The sequence below is a fragment of the Martes martes genome, assembly GCF_963455335.1.
Source record: "Martes martes genome assembly, chromosome: 18".
NCBI lineage: Eukaryota > Metazoa > Chordata > Mammalia > Carnivora > Mustelidae > Martes > Martes martes.
Genome location: NC_137906.1, coordinates 22300504 through 22322911, shown reverse-complemented (window position 1 = coordinate 22322911; position 22408 = coordinate 22300504). Strand labels below are relative to the sequence as shown.

Sequence of the window (22408 nt, the reverse complement as noted above, 5' to 3'; positions counted from 1 at the left end):
TTAATACTAATAATCTGCCATCACATATTTTTTCAATGAAACCGTATTCTCCACACCTAAAACACACTTGTACTGTGCTTTAAAAAGCACCTGCATATTAATCATTTCCTCAGTTTATTCTTCCAACAAGCCTGAGAGATGAGAAATATCTACCACTAAATATAGCAAAATCAGGCACAGTCCCAGAACCAAAGAGTACAACCGTTCAGCATACAAAATAGAGAATAAAGCAGATGTACCTTTTCTTTGAGAATCTCATTCAAAAACACTATTACTTAGAGTTGGCAAATTCACCAAAACAGGATCTACTGTTGTGTAACGAAGTCTCAGATACATGAGTGTGCTCCCCATAAAGCACATCTGACCTGACACCACAGCAACATGGAAGCTGTTGTGCAATCACAAAAATAACAGTTTGGGAACAAAAGTACAAATGTTTAAACTTGGAATATAAATACTCTGTTTAGAATTTTTAAAAACTCATAAAACCTCAGCAATACAAAGGGTTTTAGAGGGCCAGTCTGACCTCTTCCCAGGTGGGGATTTGCCTCACCACCTCCGTCGGGCACACTTCTGGGGAAAGGCTGTTCACTATCCCACCACCAACCACAGATGCCATGGACTGAGCAAGTGTTCATAACAAGCCAAGCGTTCTCGATACACTAGCTCATTATTTCATTTCTGAAATAAGTTAACTATAGTGTACAGGAAATATACTTTCTGCCTGCAAGAAAAATTATCTTGATGCGAGAGGGGAACCCTCCTACACTGCTGGAGGGAATGCAAGCTCGTGCAGCCACTCTGTATGCAGAGTGGAGATTCCTTAAGAAACTAAAACAGTGTGGAGATTCCTTAAGAAACTAAAAATAGAGCTACCCTATGACCCTGCAATTGCACTACTAGGTATTTACCCGAAAGATACATGTGCAGTGATCCAAAGGGGCACGTGCACCCGAATGTTTATAGCAGCAATGTCCACAATGGCCAAACTATGGAAAGAACCTAGATGTCCATCAACAGATGAACAGATAAAGAAGATGTGGTGTATATATCTATAATGGAATACTATGCAGCCATCAAAAAGATGAAATCTTGCCATTTGCAATGATGTGGATAGAACTAGAAGGTATTATGCTGAGCAAAATAAGTCAATCAGAGAAAGACAATTATCATATGATCTCCCTGATATGAGGACCTTGAGAGGCAGGGCGGAGGGTTGTGGGGGGTAGGGAAGGAAAAAATGAAACAAGATGGGATCGGGAGGGAGACAAACCATAAGAAATTCTTAATCTCACAAAACAAACTGAGGGTTGCTAGGGGGAAGGGGATAGGGATGGGGTGGCTGGGTTATGGACATTGGGGAGGGTATGTGAAATGGTGAGTGCTGAGAAGTGTGTAAGCCTGACGATTCACAGACCTGTACCCCTGGGGCAAATAATACATATGTTAATAAAAATAATTAATAAAAAAAAGAAAAATGATCTTGAGAAACACCTGAAGGGAAAAACATTTCCCCATTTACTCTTTTTAAAAAATACAATAAAAAGTACAAAAGTAATTTTCGCTGGACTGTGGGATTATGGATAACTTTTCTTTATATTTTCCTATCTTTTCCTAGTTTTTTAAAATACCTATTTTTCACAAGCCTTTATTACTTTGCTTAGGAAATTTTCAAACATATACAAAATGACCACGAATATAATGAACCCCAAGTTAGCATTAATAAAGGTCAACATCAATTATCAACACATGGCCAACCCACTTTTCCCTCTATTCTCAGTGGATTACTTTAAAGCAAATCACAGATGTCTTATTTCATCCAATAAATATTTCAGTTTTTCATCTCTAAAATAAGGGCCATTTAAAAACAAACCCATGAAAACACTGTCACACCTAAAACATAAATAATACAAATTACTTTTTTAATCAGAAAAAATGTTTTAAGAAAATAAGATATTTAAAGGGAAAAAAAATATAAAATGCACAATGACATAACTACCTAACCAGTTTACATGCCCCAGCCTCACTGAAGAGGTCTTGCTGCATGGCTGCCCCTGCAGGCCGCAAGAAAAACTGGTAAAACTGTCTATTTCTAGTTACTAGTGTCTCTGGGGTTTACCTGTTGAGAACCGCTTCCTTGTCTCCCACACGGCTTTTAATTTTACTTGTCAGATAGTCCAAAAAGAGCGTCCAGATATCCAAGCAAGAGAAGTAACCTTCATGAGTAGGCTATGATGCAAAAGAAATCCAGACAATGAAATTACTTAATGCAACTGCTTCTTAGAAACACACCCACCGGTGCTTATTTCCACCAGAATGGTGCGACCATAAGCCTAGCTTCCCTCCACTTCCTTGTAACCACAACTGGTATATTTTATTTAATGACTTTATTTATTTATTTGACAGAGACAGACACAGCAAGAGAGGGAACACAAGCAGGGGGAGTGGGAGAGGGAGAAGCAGGCTTCCCACTGAGCAGGGAGCCCCATATGAGGCTCAATCTCAGGACCCTGGGATCATGACCTGAGCCAAAGGCAGACACTTAATGACTGAGCCACCCAGGGTGCCCCACAACTGGCATATTTTAGATGGTCTTCAAGACTGAGACCTAGTGATCCTAACAAGACAAGGGTGTCATGAACACATCATTAGGGAGAGACTATGCAGGACAAACTGAATTACAAAATAAGCTGAGCAGATGCCAATCTTTAAATGTGAGATCGATTGGGGTGGGGGTGGCTCTCACAGATCATCCAATTCAAATCTGTTTTAGAGAAAAAGAAACTGAAATCCAGAGACATTTTATTGTGGTCAAGGGTAGAAGCAGGTCCCTTTACCCCCAGCCAATGCTCTTTCTACTATATATAACTACAAAACCAAACAAGTCAAGCAGAGAAAGACAATCATCATATGGCTTCACTTATATGCAGAACATAAATAATAGCATGGAGGACATTAGGAGAAGGAAGGGGAAATGAAGGGGGGGAAATCGGAGTGGGAGACGGAACATGAGACTATGAACTCCAGGAAACAAACTGAGGGTTTCCGAGGGCAAGAGGGTGGGGGAATGGGTTAGCCCAGTGATGGGTATTAAGGCAGGCATGTATTGCATGGAACACTGGATATTATATGCAAACAGTGAATCATGGAACACTACACCAAAAACTAATGAAGTACTGTATGATGACTAACATAATTTAAAAAAAAAAAACCAAAAACCCAGTGGCTCCAAAGGTGCCAAGTTTATACATCTGAAGGTTAGGAAAGTAACATTTGCAGTCTTCCTACAGAACAGACTGAAAATGAGCTTCATTCTGACCCTCAGGCGTTATCTCCTCTGCAGAAGGAGCGGTGTCCAACAGGCTCATAGCAATCTCTAACCAGGTGTTGATAAAGACAAAGTGAGGAGGGAAGAAAAGCGTGAGTCTTTGCAAAGGTCCTCATGCTCCAATTTCTTAAGAGCCTTGAGATTCTACTTCATGCAAAAATCCACTATGTTCTCCAAAACCTAGTCCTTCTCACACATACTCGATTTCAACTTGTGACCCCCAATCCCTTCTATATCCACTCAAATTCTTGCTACCTCCAAGAGCTCTTTGGTTTTATTTGTGATTACTTCACTGAGCCCCATGTTTGCTGGCAGGATCAGACAGGAAAAGAAATAATACCATCATCTTCTAGGATCAGTTTCCTTCCATTTCAGATCTACAAGGAAATCCAGAGGCTTACAAGGGCGTAAGTGGGATTTACGCATTGGGTGGTAGCATGAGATGGAAGTTCTGTACCCAGGCTGAGTCCAAGACAGAAAAACTAACTTTTTTGGGCACAGACGCAGGCAGAGTCCAACCTCACAACCCAGTGTCTCCCTGGAACTGGAATGCACAGCTTAGTAAGGACCACTGACAGGGCCGTCCTCAGAAGACAAAATGACTATTTCCTGTCTCCACTTCATCCTCTGCAAAAGCCAGGATGTCCACGACACCAAAGGAGCCAGAAGAATGAGGGGAGAAAACAATAAGCCAGGTGGAAACAGTATGGGCGGCTTGTAGACAGGAGATGGAATCTTTTCTAGCTGCGACTCGCTGAGCTTCCTGTAGGTGGCACACAGTTGTCCCTCCTTGATCTGAAAACACCCACCTCTCCCTCCACAGAACATAACTGATCATATGCATACGGAAGTGCTTTTGGGAAAAGTCACCACACAAACCCAAGGTTTATGGTCATGTCAATTAGTATATTATATATTATATATATAGAATATATTATATATATATATTATATACTACAATTATACACGTCCTCCCCATGCCTCTGAATTGAGAAATTACCATGTGGCTCAAGACCAGAAAGTAAGGTGGGCAGGTACACCCTCAGTAGGACCTGAAACACGTCCCCACCTGCAGGCCCCACTGTGAGGCCCTTGTGCGCTGTGCATAATCTCACCTTTGACAACTGCTGTGGGTACAGATGATTAAGCTCATAAAGATGACAGGCTGGCCGCACTTTTGGAGTCATCCAACGTTTCAGAACCCTCAGAGACCCATTTTAAAAATCTATCTAGGGGCGCCTGGGTGGCTCAGAGGGTTAAGTCTCTGCCTTTGGCTCAGGTCATGGCCCCAGGGCCCTGGGATCGAGCCAGGCTCTCTGCTCAGCAGGGAGCCTACTTCCCCCTCTATTTCTGCCTGCTGCTCTGCCTACTTGTGATCTCTCTCTCTCTATGTCAAATAAATAAATAAAATCTTTAAAAAAAAAAAAAAGTATCTGTACTCAGATTTATTTTTCACACTCCAGGGCTGACTGATCACTAAAGAGCCTGACAAGTTCCTTCAAGAATTTAGCGACGCCTCCCTTCTCCAAGCACGTCACAGTGTATTGGTCTTTCTGATCACAACAGCCCAGGAAAGTGGACAAATGTTTTTCTTCTTCCCAAGGTGACAAGATAAGGAACAGAAAGAGAACTAGGATGTGGAACTTAAGCCTCCTGATCCCGAGCCCTGTCCCCGGTGCCACACTACCCCAGGCACTGTTGTAAGGACGACAGGCAGGTACGGCTGACAGGTGAAAATGCAAGACCAAGAAGGACCTGGTGACGATGTGGTAAGAGATGGAGCAGGAAGACAGAAATCAGATACTTCTAGGGACAGCGAGGAGAGCAATGGTGGAGGTCAATGCCTGCAGGGGCTGGAGGCACTACGCAGGACACTTTGGTGAAAAAAAATGGAGGAAAAGAAACAAAAGAGAGGAAAGAGTTAACGAAAGATGGTATCATCTTTGTCTCATTATTATTCTTTCAGCAAACGGTAACCAGTACTAAAATTTCGTACGGATTCTATACCCAACATGGGGCTCCCGGAACTCACGACCCTGAGATGAAGCTTCGGAGGCTCTACTGCTGAGCGGGCCAGGCACCCCTTAGGAATTTTAGAAACAAAAGGCAGAAAACACTTGAGTACACTCATAAGCCTCTAGACAAGAGGAAAGAATGTGTTCCCACTCCACAGATAATTATGATAAATTAAAATCACACTTTTAATGAACAGATGAGAACTTAAAGCTCTTTCTTGAGAGCACGTCACTTCTTACTCTGAAATCTTACCCCAAAGAACTCCCCTGCTCCCACCAGCTCCTGACCCTGGAGCGCACTCTGCCATCTTTTTTCACTCTGCCTCTGCAGGCAAGGGCAGCCCAGCCAGAAGTGAACAGCACAGATCACCTTCCAGCTTCTTGCTCTTCAGCCCAATGCTCAAATCTGCTTCTGCCTGGACCCCAAAGGACACTGACTCCCACAGCCCAGGAGCCTGCGCCCAGAAAGGAAGGTCCTCATACAGGAGGCCGAGAGAGAACAGTGACCTCAGTTAACGGAGGAAGAAAGAAGCCTATTGTTTGCTTCATGACCATAGCCATTTCTTTTCCCAGTATACAAATATAACACATATAAATACATAATTCCACTAGGAGTTCAACAGAAAACGAACACATGGGATTCTAGAGAGGGGACCACAGGTGATGAACACTGGGACAGACTGTGAAGGTGCCCACCATAGTCCATCTCCTTAGGTGAGGAAACTAAATCTAAGGAAATTAAGAAGACTGGTCCAAGGACACAGACCTCATAGAAATAACCAGAGCTCAAACACAGAACTGTTTGTTGGGTTCAGGTCCAAAGAAGCAGGTATAAGAGCTGCATACTTTAAAACTTCTATTAGGGGCGCCTGGCTGGCTCAGTCGGTTAAGCGTCTGCCTTCGGCTCAGGTCATGATCTCAAGGTCCTGGGATTGAGCCCCACGTTGGGCTCCATGCTCAGCGGGGAGCCTGCTTCTTCTTCCTCTGCCCCTCCCCCTGCTCATGCACACACACTTTCTCTCTCTTTCTGCCAATAAATAAAAAAAATCTTAAAAAAAAAACAAAACCACACTTCTATTTAGCTTTCTAAATATTAAATTAATTAATTAAATTAATTAATTAAGCTTTTTAGCTTAAAAGGCAGATAGAAAACTTCACACACAGAGCAAAAGAGCAAAACATTTTATTCGATTTTCCCAAATAAACCCCTTCTTCCTGACCTCTGCACTGGCTCCTCGCGTCTTTTATCTGCTACACTTACTCTAAGGTGTCCACCAAATCCTTTCTTCCTGGCCCCCCAGGTGCATCTCTCTGGATCCGTCTCAAATTGTTCCCACCTCGAGTGCTTCTGGCCTACCTCCTCACCCCTCCCCCATCTCGTCACCTCCTCCATTCCTTCTCAGGCCTGGTGAGCTCAGCGTGCTGCCATTCTAGCTCTGCGCCCACCAGCCCCTCTACCAGACATCTTGACACATCCTCAACCCAGGTCCTCCTCCACCTGCACCCTCCCCACTGCTCCCAGGAACAGGTCACCCTTACCCACTGGGGGTGCTTAATTTTATGTGCCCCAAGGAAACCTAGCTCACCACTGTACCCTCAACCACATACACACACCCGTCCCAGCCTAGGCCCGTGTCTCTATTCCAGCCTCATTTAAGCTACAACATTAGTGGTTTGAACTACCAAAACAGGGGTGCCTGAGTGGCTCAGTCATTAAGGGTCTGCCTTCCGCTCAGGTCATGATCCCAGGGTCCTGGGATCGAGCCCCACATCGGGCTCCCTGCTCATTGGGAAGTCTGCTTCTCCCTCTCCTACTCCCCCTGCTAATATTCTCTCTCTCACCATGTCTCTCTCTGTCAAATAAATAAATAAAATCTTAAAAAATAAAATAAAAAAATAAACTACCCAAACCATCTACTTATAAAATCACATGCCCTCACTGACCCAATAATGTCATCACCAGGATACACCAACAGAAAGAGCTTCATGGAGAAGGACATCCAAAAGCATGCATGAGAACATCCACAGCAACACCACTCATGATCACCAAAAACCCAAATGCAGCCCAAATCAGCTGTGGAATGGACTTGCAGATAATGACTTACTATAAAGCAATGAGGGCAAACTACGGCCCCACACAACACAGGCGAAGCTCACCAGCGGACACTGACTGTAAAGGCCAGACAGAACAAATACATACTGGATACTTCCGTTTAGAAAAGAGCTCGAACAGGCAAAACGAAATGGGACATGAAGGCAGAGCTGGATAACATACAGGGAGAAGGGAAGGGGAAGTGATTGGGAAGGGATACGGGCGGGAGGGGGGTGCTGGCTGGCAGTAATGTTCTATTTCCTGATTGAGGTGGTGGTGACATGGATTTGTTTGTTGGGGAAAATTCATCAAGCCGTCCATGTATGATCTGTGCACTTCTCTGTGTGTGACACTTTGAGAAAAAAACCTTATTCTAGAGACACAAAAGGATGAGCTCTGAGTGCGGTATAGAACTGCTGAATCACTACACTGTACACTTGAAACTAATTAACGCTGTGCACTAAGTCTACTGGAATTAAGAAATAAATCACATACACACACACGCACGCATGTGCACATGCAGGATAGGGTATGACAGAAATGTCTGCAGCCCAACTGGCTGCACAAGTCTGTGAACTGACTGAACATCTCTGAACTGTACGATTACAATGGGTGAATTTCGTTAAGATGTAAATTTTACTTCAATAAAGCTTTTAAAATACAGACACACGCACACATATATATAAAAAGACACTGGGTTACAAAATGTAAACTCAATGAAGGCACAGACTTCGCTTGTGAGGGTTATGTGCCTGACCCCTGATATACAAGACAAGCTCAAAAAGTACCTGTTGAATGGGGGCAAAAATCAGATCCACCAAAACTTCACTCTTAAGAGCTTCACTACTTGTAATCTCCTTGTAGAAAGTTTTAGTGACAGTTACAGAACTAAAGGCCCTAATTTCAGACTATCTGCATCTTTTGCTTCCCCAGCAAAACATGGTTAAGAACACAGACTCTATGAGTTCAAACCCTGACCCCACCACTTACTGATCGTATGACCCTGAGCAAGTTACTCTTTGTGCCTCAGTTTCTTTATCTGGAAAATGGAGACAGTTAGTAATACCCACCTCAAAGCATTGTTAAAAAGGATACACGTGTCAATCTTCACAAGGTAAGCATCATATAAATGTTTGAGAAATAAAGAGGCTCTTTCTCCTGAAAGCAAGAGAGTAGACTTTGGGGGGGGGGGGCAGGATGAGCAGTTCTGGTGTTTTACCTGATGAAACGTGTACTTGAACAGAAGTGTCAAGAACTCCACCACGGGGAACTGGGAGTAGGACTCGATTCTTCGCAGGTGGACACTCACAAAGAGCCTCAGGAAGTCAGTGAACTTCTCAACGTAGCTATGTAAGACAGGAAGACGAACGGTGACAATTGGAACCCCAGCCACCCCCTCAGAAGAAAATTCAAATTCAATCCAAATTTCTTTCAGTACAAAACTATACAGATTTAAAATATATTTTCAGTTAAAAATATAAAGGCCTGCAACAATTACCTACAGGTCAGGCAACCCTTCATTCCATTACCACCTGAAACATAGCAGAAAAGCAACTTTAATCCTCAGACACTATCCATTAAGGCATCCTATAAACTAGCGCTGTCACAGTTTCTAACCCTTCAGGTTATGGCCCAATTCAAGTAAAAGGAAACGGTGCTAAAAAGTCGATGGACAGAGTGTGTGCATCATTTCAATGTGGCAAGTCTGGAAGGCTGGCTGGCTTTGCTAGGAGGCCAAAATATTAAAATGAATGAGCTAAGAACAAAAACAAAATAAGACTAGACCAAAGGCATGGCACCCAATTAACGTATATTCAGGCTTACAACCTGATGCTTGTTCTTCCCCCCACCCTCCGGCTCCCAGTGGCTAATTAAACACAAGTCCATCCCAGTCTACTCTGAAAGTGATAGCAAAAATAAGGGAGGCGGGCTGCCCGAGCTGGACAGGCCTCGGGGACAACTGAGTCTGGTGCTTCATTGGGCAGATGAGGCCCAGGAAGATACAGTGACCCGCCCGAGGTTGCTGAGCCAGCTCACGGCAGAGTGGGACCCCCATCCACTCCCACGCCAGTGCTCTTTCCTTTCACAGCACAGGGACTCCCCCATTCATGTGTATTCACAGTGTCATTGCCCAGAGGAGTGTGGGTCGCAGCTGCAAGGATAAGAGACTGCTGTTACTGAACGCACAGCACACCATCACTCTCACATTTCAGAAACTGTCATTATAAGCCCCTCGATACCAAAAGGTGATTAGAAAATGAGATGGACATACCTCCATAAACCATATTTCAGAGACCAATAAACAAAGATAAAGATTCACTACAGGCCTTAGTCAAAGATTAATTATTGGCCACAGGCAATTCTGACACTCGCCACTGCAAAAAGCTTTTTTTTCTTTTTTTTTTAAAGCAAGGATTGTGCAATAATAAAGGCGGGAGAGCAAAAGACTACTCCTCGGAAGAGCAAATCGGCCCATAAATCCAACGTCCTTTCCCGTACTGCTCCTGGGACCCAGCACCCTGCAGGCGGCCCGCCCGCCTATCTGACCTCCGCACCGCCACTAGGAGCTAACATGTAATGTGTAAGCTTCTTTGCAGCTTAAAAAAACAAAAATGAAAACCATTCATTTGCTCATAAGGAGAAAGGCTGTCTCTGTGGATCATGGGACCAAGGCCTTGAAGCACAGTCAGGCATCCAAATCAACAGTTTTCAGAGAGAGTCAGGTGCGAGGAGACTTCTCTCCATGCCTTGGCCCATGCATTCTCCAGAGGCGGCGCCTCCTGCCTCGCTCTGCTTGTCACGCCGTCTTCTGCCGTGGCTGTCCAGAGCCATTACCAGAAGACGCTCAATTCCCTGCTACCCATCAAGTAAAGGGAAGTCTTGGGGAAAGGGTGCACTGCCTCGATTTTAACCTCCAGCCCCATTTTTGACGCGTACAGACAAGGGCCGTTCGGAAGCCAACACTCTAGATTTACTTCACCTCATTTTCCTCCCCTTGCCCACCTTCTGGTACAGGTGCTAATGAGCAGTGGAAAGTTAGAAACAGACACCAGAGGAGAAGAGGAGCAGAGGCCTTGGGTCGGAAGCTCCTAAACAGCTGAGAACGGACGTGGCTGTTTAGAACTAGCACTGAGGGGCCCAAGAGCCGGGGAGCAAGCACACAGTACTGTTCAGGTCACCTTTCTGCTTCCGGGCACCTCTCAGCTTTCTCAGGGTTAAGAGGAAGCACAGGATTAAAACATAAAACCAAAAGCACAGAAATTACACATAACAAAAGCATGACATTGACAACCCGTGCTATGTTTCTCTACTGCCCGATGCAAGCCATCAAGAACATTGTGCTACAAGTAAAACTCAAAGCATCGGATACCTGACGGCTGGTGTGGGCAGCTGGACTTTCTGTTAACATATGAAAATACAGCCTTTCTCAACCAAAGCTAGAAAGTATATAAAATTGTGTGTTTGCATACTGATGCCTTTGCATTCATAGAGAAAGCAATTACGAAATAATGAGAAATAAAATCAACGAATCACCATATGGGATCATGAGCTTTTTTGTGATTATACAAAGAAAATTTCACACGAAGCTTGTTTACAGGGAACCAAACCAAAAGAATCTTATGAATCCACATTTTTAACTTTAGAAAACCCTTAATAAAATTGCTAAATTTAAAAAGCACTAAGGTGGTCTTTAAGCACTTGACTTTATATTCTGCTATTTACTCTAAGAAAAAGGAAAATACCTTAACTCTGTGTAGCTTAAGAACAAAAAACAAGCCAAGGAAAATGGATTAAAATATGAACATTTGCTGCCTGGCAATCTATAAATATTTTCTAACTCAATACGATTTATCCACCTGGATGTTTCTGAACAGTCAATATGATGCTTTTAATATAAATTCCCAATTTCCCCTCTTTCTGGTACACAGTGGTAGCATCGCATCACTGAAAGGTGTAGGACAGACAAATGACATCATCCAGAGGACGATGCCTCAGGGAACCGTGATGGGTTATCTTTTGGAGTACTTAGGAAAGAAAAGCAAGGTCGTTTTCGGCTCCACTCAAGTGGAGGGAACGAAGAAACCCAAGTGTGTGCTAAGTTAACACATGCCCTTATTCACACCCCTCTCTATGGATGCAAGTGTGCCCCCTGCGGGAAGCTCCCAGTAACACCATTCCTCTCTGCACCGCACGATTTCACTTGGGAGAAGTCAAATAGTAAAAACTGATGGGCAACATCAAGTGAAAAGGGAGGATTAGAGCTCCTGTACCTCCATGGCCTCCTCTCACGTTCCTGGCTACGCACGAGCAGCAGACTTGGCTCCTGCGCCACCTGAGACCTGCAGGCGAATCTTGAGGATGGGGCGGGGCGGAGGGTGCAGAAGGGAGGACAGGAGGCAGAGGGGGAAAAGACAACACACCTACACAGTTCACAGTCACCTTCCCGGCTCGTCTCATCCCCCTAGCCACCCTAGCCCTTCCGGCTAAGCTCAGACTTACTGGCAGACACCTACCTGTCTGTTCCTCGTCAGGAGCCCCACACTCTGAAACCAAAGAGGATTACAGACACTATGCAGCACAGCGTGATAAACAGTCGCGGCCCTTCTGAGGACACTGCCGACTCCACACTTGTTTTCATTACCTCTCATCGAGTTCTTCCAGCCTGCTCTTCACCGTGTGAGCATTGTTATCCTTGGTGATTTTCTGCAGGAGGTAGAAAGTCTGCTGGAACATACGTAGTAAATACTCCTCGAATTCCATAGGCACACAGTTCTTGGACATGAGTTCATTGATGCAGGACATGGCCAGGACCCCAAGCCGGCCGCGTTCCTGACCCAACACACAGTTCTGGCTGCTGCCGTTAACTGATGCCATCTTTCTGGCCCGGATGTCACAGCCAAAGCGCGCAAAGTGGAAGATGGTGGTTAGGAGGGATGGGGTGATGCTGGCAGACAGAGGAATCCAACTGAAGAGATGGGCCAGGCACTCCAAGGCCAGGGAACAGATATACTCACTCTCCACATCAAGGATGGGGATTGGCTGATTCAACAGTTTGGCTGAACTAGGACTCTGCAACAGGTTACTCAGTAAGTCACCTGGAAATACAAAGAGCTCTTAACACACACACTATCGAGTTTCTTACAAACCAATTTACCTACAACAGAGAGAAAGCAAAAGCCATCTTTCGTTAAGCTCCATATTAAAGAGATCCATAAAAATGTAAAATAAAGCTACTCTTACTTCCCAGGGCTCAGTGAATTTTTGCTTTGGAGAATGTATTTTTCACGAAAACATATAATTTGTTTATAAGCAGAATTCATCACAGTTCTTTTTTATTAATTTATCAGTGTAGGGCACCTGAGTGGCTCAGTCAGTTAAGCATCTGCCTTCAGCTCAAGTCATGATCCCAGGGTTCTGGGACTGAGTCCCACATCAGGCTCCCTGATCAGTGGGGAGTCTGCTTCTCCCTCTCCCACTCCCCCTGCTTGTGTTCTCCCTCTTGCTGAGTCTCTCCCTGTCTAATTAATTAATTAATTAATTAAGGAATAAAGAAGAAATGTAGGCAAAAAACCCCCACATACGCAAAGGAGAAAACCCACATTCAGACTTCCCCACAGCACACAAGAAGCCAGACAACAGTGGTACTGTGTCCACAAGTGCTGGGGCAGGAATAACTTAACCCAAAATTCTCTTTTGAGTACAAAGGAAGAGACAATCTTCTCAAACACAGAAACTCAAATAATATATTGCCCACAAACTCTTCTTTCTTTTTTAAAGATTTTACTTACTCATGAGTGGGGGGGAGCAGAGGAAGAAGCAGAATCCCCACTGAGCAGGGAGTGGGATCAGGATTTGAGCCAAAGGCAGACACTTAACCAACTGAGCCACCCAGGCCCCCCACCCCGACCCCACAAACTCTTCTTAAGCAGGAGAGTGAAGAGTGAAACCATACAAATAAAGCAATAAATAAAAACGAAGAATTAAGGAATGGAGCAGCTGTGGCAAGGGGACTAGAGCAAGCACGGAATTAAATATAGAATAAAGACTAAACATATGGAGGAAATCTCAGAGGGTGTGCTGGCTGACTCTTCTCTCACAAGCAAGAAGTCTCAAAATATATAGGCTAGAATTAAAACACGTAGTAAGAAACTGGGGTTTTCATCTTCTTTTTCTTAATCCTAGAAATACCTTTTACAAACTAATATTCCTTGTGGAAAAAGCTATTCCTTTCATTTTAAAACTTCCCGTTAAATTCAAGTGAAACTACAATTTGTTTTTATTAAAAAATAAAACGGAGGGCACCTGGCTGGCTCAGTCAGAAGAGTATGGGACTCTTGGTCTCAGGGTCATGAGTTCAAGCCACATGTTGGGTATAGAGATTACTTCAAAATAAAATCTCTAAAAAAACTAAAAATGAAAAAATAAAAATGGATATGATGCCACTTTGTCTTTTTATTTAGCTTACTCTCTCTGTAACTACATATAAAGAGGCAACTGGAATGCTGTTATTTCTGGATGAGGGAATACCGGCTACACTTATACACTGTATTTTGTGCTTTACAGCGGCAGTTCTCAAACATTTTGGCCCTAGAACCCCTTTATACTCTTAAAACTTACTGAGGCTGCCAAAGAACTCTTCTTTATGCAGGTGATTTCTGTTGACATTCGTCACATAGAAATTAAAACTGAAGTTTTTGAATACTTCAGATTTTTAAATTTTCACTTAAACACATTACATGGTAGCATAAAATATTCTTAAATGAAGAAAATGTATTTTGCCGCCAAAAAAATAAGTGGGAAGAGTAGCACTGTTTGTACATTTTTGGAAATCTCTGTAATGTCTGTCTAGCTTAAAAGAAGACAGACTCTCTCATCTGCTTCATTCTGTTGCAATATGCTGTTTTCGCTGAAGTATATGAAGACAACGGCTTCATGCAGATATGAAACTGACAAGGACGGAAGCACTTCTGTGGCCTTCCTAGGTGACTGCAGCTGTTCCTTAATATGATATAAAAATTCTACTAGTAGTCATCTCTTAAAGGTTAATTGCAATGTGGGATCTGAATGAGTTTTATTCAGCATGCTCATGAGAGAATGAGCAAAAATGACAAACAACATCCTAGTATTTTTATGGACATGTATTTGAACTTTGGGACCCCTGAAAGGGCTTGCAGGACCTCCAGGGCCCCCAGATCTATTGCCAACTCCTGCCTTACATGACGAACACGAACAGATTAGTTAACCTTTCTCAGCTTCATCTCCTCGGCCATTAAAATGAGGATTTGTGATTTATTAATAAGGGGTTTAATTTCTACCATTAAAAGTAAATTAGAAAGCTGTCCCGTGGCATCTTATGAGGTGTTTCCTGGCTTCTGTTCTGAAAGAGCTACATTTTTTTTTTTAAGATTTTATTTATTTATTTATTTATTTATTTGAGAGGAAGAGACAGGGTGAATCTTCAAGCAGACTCCCCACTGAGCACAGAAGAGCCCACATGGGCTCAATCCCACAGCCCATGAAATCATGACCTGAGCCGAGTCAGACACGTAACCGACGGAGCCCCCAGGTGCCCTGAAGGAGCTGATTTAATACTGGATGAGACTCATCATGATCTCAGCTGCCCACGCTGATAACCAGAGAACCTGGTTTCAAAGAATAACGCAAAAAGGATGTTCAAGTACAATCTGCACATATTTATCCAATTTGTTATAAGATTAATAAGGTGATTTTTTTTTAAGATTTTATTTATTTATTTGATAGGCAGAGATCACAAGTAGGCAGAGAGGCAGGCAGAGAGAGAGGAAGGGAAGCAGGTTCCCTGCTGAGCAGAGAGCCCAATGCGGGGCTCAATCCCAGGACCCTGGGATCACTACCTGAGCAGTGAAGGCAGAGGCTTTAACCCACTGAGCCACCCGGGCACCCCAATAAGGTGATCTTCAAATGGCTGTGGTGGCTGTCCACCTGAGTCATATGGAGTCATATGCAACATTCTCTCATTCAACGGCAAGTGACAGTTTCTGGTATTGCTCTTCTCATTGTTCATGAACCGGGGACCACTTACAGAAGATGATGGAATCAGACAATTCACCACTACCCAACTAGAAGAATTATCGGGGTAGAGAATTAACCAGGATTAAATGGAGGCTTCAGCAAAGGAGAAACGAACAGACACCATCTCAGTATGATCTTCTATTAAACCTGGACATTTCTGGGCCCCGATACCTATTTAAAGTCTCTTCAACATTTTTAAGTAGAAATAAATTGTGGCTTTAGAAATGAAAACAAAACAAAAAAGTTGTCCCTACTCTTTAGCTCAGAAGAATTTTTCCAGGGTAGGATTGCTAGGGCGGGGGTTAGAGGGGGGAAGCAAAACAACAATAATAATTACGTGGCGAACAGCTCCCATCCAATGTGCTATTACTACACGCACAGTGCTACACTAAGCACTTTACATATTCTCACTTCATGCTCACCGCTCTGAGGTAGGTATTATTACCCGCATTTAAAAATTGTTAGAATAATTAAGATACAGACACACACACACATTAAGCATTTCCCCCATGTTCCTCAGCTAGTAAGTAGAGCTGAAACGGAAACTGAGGTCTGTCCCCTAAGCCTACGCTTCTTTCCAGAAAGCAGGTTAACTAGAAAGACCATGCAACCAGGAAAAGTGATCTGGAAGAGAGCTAATATTTAAATGCAGAAAAATAAGCATGGTCCGAAGTCCTGAGTAAAACAGCATGTAGGCCATGACCACAACTTCACAAAGATACAGACGGGCACAAGGACAAAAGGTGACTGGGGTGACGCAAACGTAAAAACTATTGAAGCGGATAAGATGACCTATTATTTTTCTCCCCTCAAAACAAGAATCTCTGAAGACTGTTCTCGAAGAAAATGATTTTACTCAACTTTAAATGTTCCAGTCTTTTAGTAGGTTACAAAGAGTTTTTCACAAATTGTATTTTAATCAAAGTGGGAAGGAATTCCCACAGAACAGAGCAACTCTGCTTCACGCTGCAGCTTTCCAATGCAAACCTGAGCAAGCTGGAACAAGCTACCTCTGCAGGAGGCCACGCCTGGATTATAAAGCCCGAGGACAACTTCAGCTGCTCTGAACTGGGCCAGGCTCCGGCAGAGTACGCAAGCCCTGCCAAGAGGTCACGGACAACTCCAGTGCATTTACTCAACTGGAAGCCACCCCGACGGGTTAAGCATTCGTGCAAAGATCCCTTTGGCTTTTTGACTTTTTCAATTATTAAAATTTCATGTTTTCTATTCAGTTCTACATTTACAAACCGACATCTGGCCAGGATAATGACTTCTTCATTGTCCTGCGCTTCGTGGGACACTTAGCAGCACCAATGGCTTCCACTTACGAGATGCCAGTAGTACCTTCTCCTGTCATTACGTTAGCCAAATTATTTCTCCGTGTCGCCAAATAGCCCCTACAGGGCAAAAATTGTCCCAAATGACAACCAGGGATCTCACTGTAGCCTCAGTCCAGCAGAATGGGGAGAAACTCCATTCAAGTAGTCTAAGGGAGACAATGAGCTCACGGGAGTGGAGTGGCCCTCCCCAGCCCCATTTTCCTACTCATGGCTTATAAGGGGAAATGTGAAAAGATTCGCCAAGCACATAAAGATCTGCAATTTGCAAAGTCCAGGAGAAAACAGAAAGGTATAAACTACTCTCCATCAATCAGCTCCCCGGAAACCTGCCAGTGCCAGGATACATACAGACCCAAACTCGACAGAATGTGCCACGGAGACAGGAAAGACAGCATCTCGAGTTCCACCGCAGAACAAGAGCAAACTCAGAATCTCAGTTATTTACACCATTTCGTTTTGTTCACTGCTTCCTCCCTGCCCCCGCACTCGTCCAGGCAAAAAGAGGTGAGGACGAGAGGAGTCTAAGGAAGGAAGAGGGCCAAAGCTGCCCCTGTGCAGCAGGAAGCCACAGCCCCAACGTGCAGAGGGCATGGCCACGGCTTCCCCCATTCAGTCCTCAGAGGACCCCTCCTCTCCTTTCACAGCCCAGGAGGCCAGCGGTCAGGGAAGGCAGAGAGAACACGTGGCAGAGCCCGGGCTCAAAACCAGGGGCAGGAGGAGGCGGGCAGATGCAGGGAGAGTGGTGGAGAAAGCAAACTTGGGGCAAAGGTCACGCACCTAGGCTCAGAAGGGTTTCCGTCCCTGCTCTGACACCAGCACTGGGACTCCGCCCCCCATGAGCCAGTTTCCTCGTTTGTAAACGAAAGATAAAACCATCATCTATTTCACAGGATTCTGGTCTAGTGAGGCAAGTTTAGAAGATAAGGCAACAATTTGAGGAAGTATTCTGAGAAGCAGACCACAAGCGCACTTCAAAGCTTTTTCTACATCCAGAATGTTAGAGTGGCCGTTGCAGGGACTAGTTCCTGGGCTTTGTTCTTTGAAAGAGATCAGACCAAAAACGATGTTACCAGAAAGCATATGAGGAAAAAAACACCACAAGCCACGGGGCTGCCAGAGAGCTGCATGGGGACTCGGACAGGGCGGAGAGAGGCGGGCAGAGTGCTGACCGGGGTTAGGGAGTGGACTGAGTATCTGGTTTACTCACTGGGTTTCCTGTCCCCACTAAGATCTTCGTCCACAACAGTGAGCTCACGGTCACTAGAGTTAAACAACCTCCTACAAGCTCTCCTGCTTCACTTGGCGTCTTCAGTGCGCAGAGGCAGTTGAGCAAAACCACGAAAATAAATGTTAATTAAATCATCAGCACTGTCTAAATAATGGAACAGGACCTGACAGCTTTGCTTGCAACTGTCAGAAAGAGAAAAAAGGCGTATCATGTGAACATGTAAGCCTATTGTTTTTTAAGAAGTGCGCCAGCTTAAAAGCCTACTTCACTTCCCAGGCCCCCAACAGTCTCCATTTATTTTGCCTTTTCTCAAATACTAGAATTCAGGACTTCAAAAATGCTTTAATGGTGCCTAAGAGGCAATTTTCAAGAAGTACACACCACACTTTCAGGTTTTGTTTGTATGGAAATGTCAAGTCCGTTCACACTGTGTTTCACCCCACCTCACCAACAAAACCTGAGCAGCGCAGAAGAGAGGCAGACATCTATTTTGGATTTGTATTATCTGATCTTCCCCAACCTGGCCTCCATCAAAGCAGAAACGGAGTTTGCTCAGCACATGCAGCTGAACGAAGCCAACTAAAACACACAGCCTTTGGCACTGGAAAATGATCTCTGGGAAACAAGTTTTATTAGAGCAAACTGCGGTAACTCCATACTGGACGTTAAGCCAGTATTCACTCACCTAAAACCAAATCCAATCCAACAGAACTACTCTTTGCAAACTAGTGTTTAAATGAAATGACACATTTTAAGATCAGCCAGACTGCAGGAGATTCCAGAGCGTGAGCTCATAAAAATCAAAGCTCTGCCTCATCTGCAATTTTTTTCTTCAATCATCAGGTATTGCAAAATGTAGATCTGCTAAGTCATCGCAAATATCCATGTAGAAAATGAAAGTCTGCTACCAAGTACAAATAAAGTTCAAATCCCTGTCGGCTTTTAGTACACTCTCAAACTGAAAGTGTTGAATCTAACAAGTCTAACAAATGACTCTCTAACAGTTCTTAATCCAAGTACGATAAATGGAACCCGGAATAAATTAGTATACTATGAGCTGTCCTCAAAACGTCACGCTGTATTTTCAGCTCCACAGCAGCTCTGCAAGAATCTGAACTTCCGCTTGTTAACAACAACAGGCTACATGAAACAGCGCAGGCTTGGAGGTTTCTGATTTCAACAGCCCGTTTCCTGGGGTAAAGGAGAAAGATGGGGAAATCGTTCTCATCAGCCCCACCAACCTTAACAGGAAAGGACGAAGTGTGTACAACCCACAGGACATACTCTACTTAAAAAGCATCTGTGATCATTCAGTGTAAACACAAGCATTCAGAAATTAAAAGTGTCTGCTCAGACACAATTTCTTCTTTCTATCTATCCTTGAAAGTAGCCATTTTTAGGCAAAATGCACTTTGACTTTTGATAAAGGTATTACTGTAATTGTGGATAATGAGCCACCAGTAAACGACTTAGTGACCCTGCAAACATGCCCACGCTTGACCAAATTATTCGGAACTGATGTAAAGTCAATGCTGATTACTGCACGCTGATCTCATCTTCCCTGAGTCCCATAGGGGAGAAGGCCCTCCACACCCTCTCTTCCTCCCCCTCCCCACTCCTCCTTCAGGAAGCCAACCAGCTCCTGCACAGCAGACCTGTCAAGCCCACGGGCACATGCCAACCCCAGCATGAGCAATACACCATGAAATCTGAGAAAAAAACAAGCCAGAAGGGACAGCCACCAGCTCTAAACTGAAGGGGATGGAGTGGATGAAGACGATCAGGGGTGTCATCTTTCTGACAGGTGAGGAAGAAACAACATGAGTGTTCAAAGTGTTTTAGAAAGCACAGGTACTTACAAAGAACTAAGCAGAGCTAGCTCCTCAGAACACACGGGCAGAAAGGCCAAAAATAGATCAAGGAAGAGTCAGCATCTGTATCTGGCATAGGTAGCAATCACTACCCCATCGAGACCCCAAACTGCATTTAAAAAGAGGAACACCATCTGTGGTGGGCGGACCATACCACTTTCTCCTGAGGTCGGGGATGGCGGGGGGGTGGCAGCAGTGACGCTGTGTTTGTCCCATACGGTCTCCAAGATACCTATCAAGAAAGGAGAAATGGAGTTTAAGAGAGAAATGAAGTCTAACCTATGAAAATCAGACTGAGAAGAACGATCTTGTATCTCTGATCAAACATCAGTATTTAAACACCCCTCTCTCCATCGTATGTCCAACTGGACATTCCTGGATACCACCGCTCGGATGGTCCAAACCCCATTTATCATGCCCCAAATACCTGCCACAACTCCTGTTACGCTCCTCACCCAGCCAACGACTCCATCCCACAGGAACTCGGCCTCAGGCCTCTGCTGGCCCATCCGGCCTTGCCTCCACACAAGCTGCACACGCTCAACTGTGCACTACTCCTTCCACACCAACCTCTGCCCTGCTCTCCTCCTTCCCTCCAAACCTGACCTTCCCCCCAGACTGATGGCTGCTATCTGTCCCTCAGAGTTACACCCAGCTGTCATCTTTCCCAGAAAGTTCTATCCGCTCAGTTCTGCCTGTCCTCTAATGTAACTCCTGACACACCCGTTTTAGCTGTCTGTCTTTCCCCCCTAGTACCCTAGTGCTCTCTAGTACTCCATATTAGAGGCAGAGACTGCATTTTACTCCTCTCTGTATCTTTTTACAGAACCTACCACCTAAGATGATGGAGCGTAAATGCTTTTGAAAATAATGTGTTTTCAAAATATTTAGTATTATAATACAGGTGAACCTTGAAGTATCACACTATGAAAAAGAAGCCAGACACAAAAGGCCACATATTGTATGATTTTTTTTTTAATGAAAAGGCCAATTAGGAATATCCATAGAGACAGAAAGATAAGTGGCTGCCAGGGGCTTGAGCGGGGGGAAGGGTGGTAAGGAAAATGTTCTGGAATTAGATGGTATGATTGTTGTGCAACCTTATGAATATATTAAAAACCACTGAGTGTAACACTGTAAACAGGTGGATTTTGTGCTGTGTGAACTAATCCCAATTTTAAACATTTGAATGTCTGCGCAGTAGGACACAGAGGTATCAGACATGGTCCTTGAGTGCAGAAATATGACCTCTAGTTGGGGCATCAGAGAATGTGCTCTGAATGAAATACTCTGAGGTATGGGCTCCCCCTAGGAATGTGGGGAAGGACAGGGGGCAAATGACAAGTTTACTTTTGATCAAGCTTTCCTCACCAATTTTAAGTGCCCACTGCATGTCATGCGCTTCTGTAACCCCTAAAAAAGAAAAAAGTTCCTAGACATCCAAGAGGAAAGCCAGGTAGAGGAAGTAGAGATAAAAAGGTTTTTTCCACTACAACACCCCTTCAAGCAGCAAGCCTAGGCCTTCTTCCGCACTCAAGGGCCCCGGGCTGCACCTGCGCCTCCTCAAGAGCAGCCCGGCCATGCAGGGCCACCGCACTCCACCCTCACCCCACCTTCCGCCCCCTTCTGTGGTTTGCTTTTGCTTTCTGTTTAACCCTACTCCCCACACGCCATCACGAGGCTCTGATAAAACAGACAAGATGATGAAGAAAACACTACTTACAACTACAGCCTAGCACACCTCGTGCTGATGCTACACCTGGTCTTCCTTCACGGCACAAAATTTGTAACTTTCCCATCCTCCTCTCCTCTGGCTTCTTCTGATCTTAAATTCAAATCCTTTTTAATAAGGTGCTTGCCACCCACCTTCCTGAGAAGGCAGCGCGTGGCATTTCAATCGCATCCCTGATGTGACTGGCGGGCCAATCCATAAAGACAGTAAAGGAAGGTCACCAGCACATTCAGAGGTCCTACCGCGGGCCGGACACCGCGCCCGGCAAGGGCAGCCCACGCCGTGTTCTGTTTTTCGGCTCCACCACAGTCACAACTAGAGCGACTGCTCGAGAAAGCAGAGTGCCAGCGCCACACTGCTCACCTGTCAGCAGCCCGAGCACGGCCTGCACCTGGTCCAGCAGCAGCTTCCGCAGCTCCTCCTTCCGAGCCACGCTGAGGTCCTCACGGGGACAAGCCAGCTCTTCTGACGTCGTCTTCAACATGATCAGCCCGAGGGGGGTTGTCACGGGGGACTGGATCAACTGCAGGCAAAAGGAAGTTCTGAGCAGGCTGTCCGGCCGACGAGGGTACAGGAGGACAGGGGAAACAGTAAACCTAGCAGCCCCTCCATGGTAGAGCCTCGCCGGCACGGGCCACATCACTCAAGGCTCTGCAGTCCATTTCAGTCCCTTCTGTAGCCATTGAAAGTGTCTTCTCATCTCAAAGGACTAAGGTTCTAACCATGAACACAATGCTCTTTTACACCTAA

The 22408-nt window shown here is 44.7% G+C and overlaps 1 protein-coding gene across 3 annotated transcripts in view; it reads right to left on the bottom strand.

Moving 5' to 3' along the window:
• Nucleotides 1–22408, bottom strand: part of XPO6 (exportin 6) — a 101357-nt gene that overhangs the window by 37696 nt on the left and 41253 nt on the right. For 2 of the 3 annotated variants that reach the window (XM_080829978.1, XM_080829979.1), the window contains exons 5-9: nucleotides 22022–22181; nucleotides 20081–20158; nucleotides 12078–12531; nucleotides 8655–8781; nucleotides 2120–2229 (exon numbers count right to left, since the gene is read on the bottom strand). In XM_080829978.1, coding sequence (XP_080686104.1) covers nucleotides 2120–2229; nucleotides 8655–8781; nucleotides 12078–12531; nucleotides 20081–20158; nucleotides 22022–22181 — 929 coding nt within the window. Of the gene's footprint in view, nucleotides 1–2119; nucleotides 2230–8654; nucleotides 8782–12077; nucleotides 12532–20075; nucleotides 20159–22021; nucleotides 22182–22408 lie in introns of those variants that run through there. The other variant, XM_080829980.1, reaches the window with a different exon arrangement.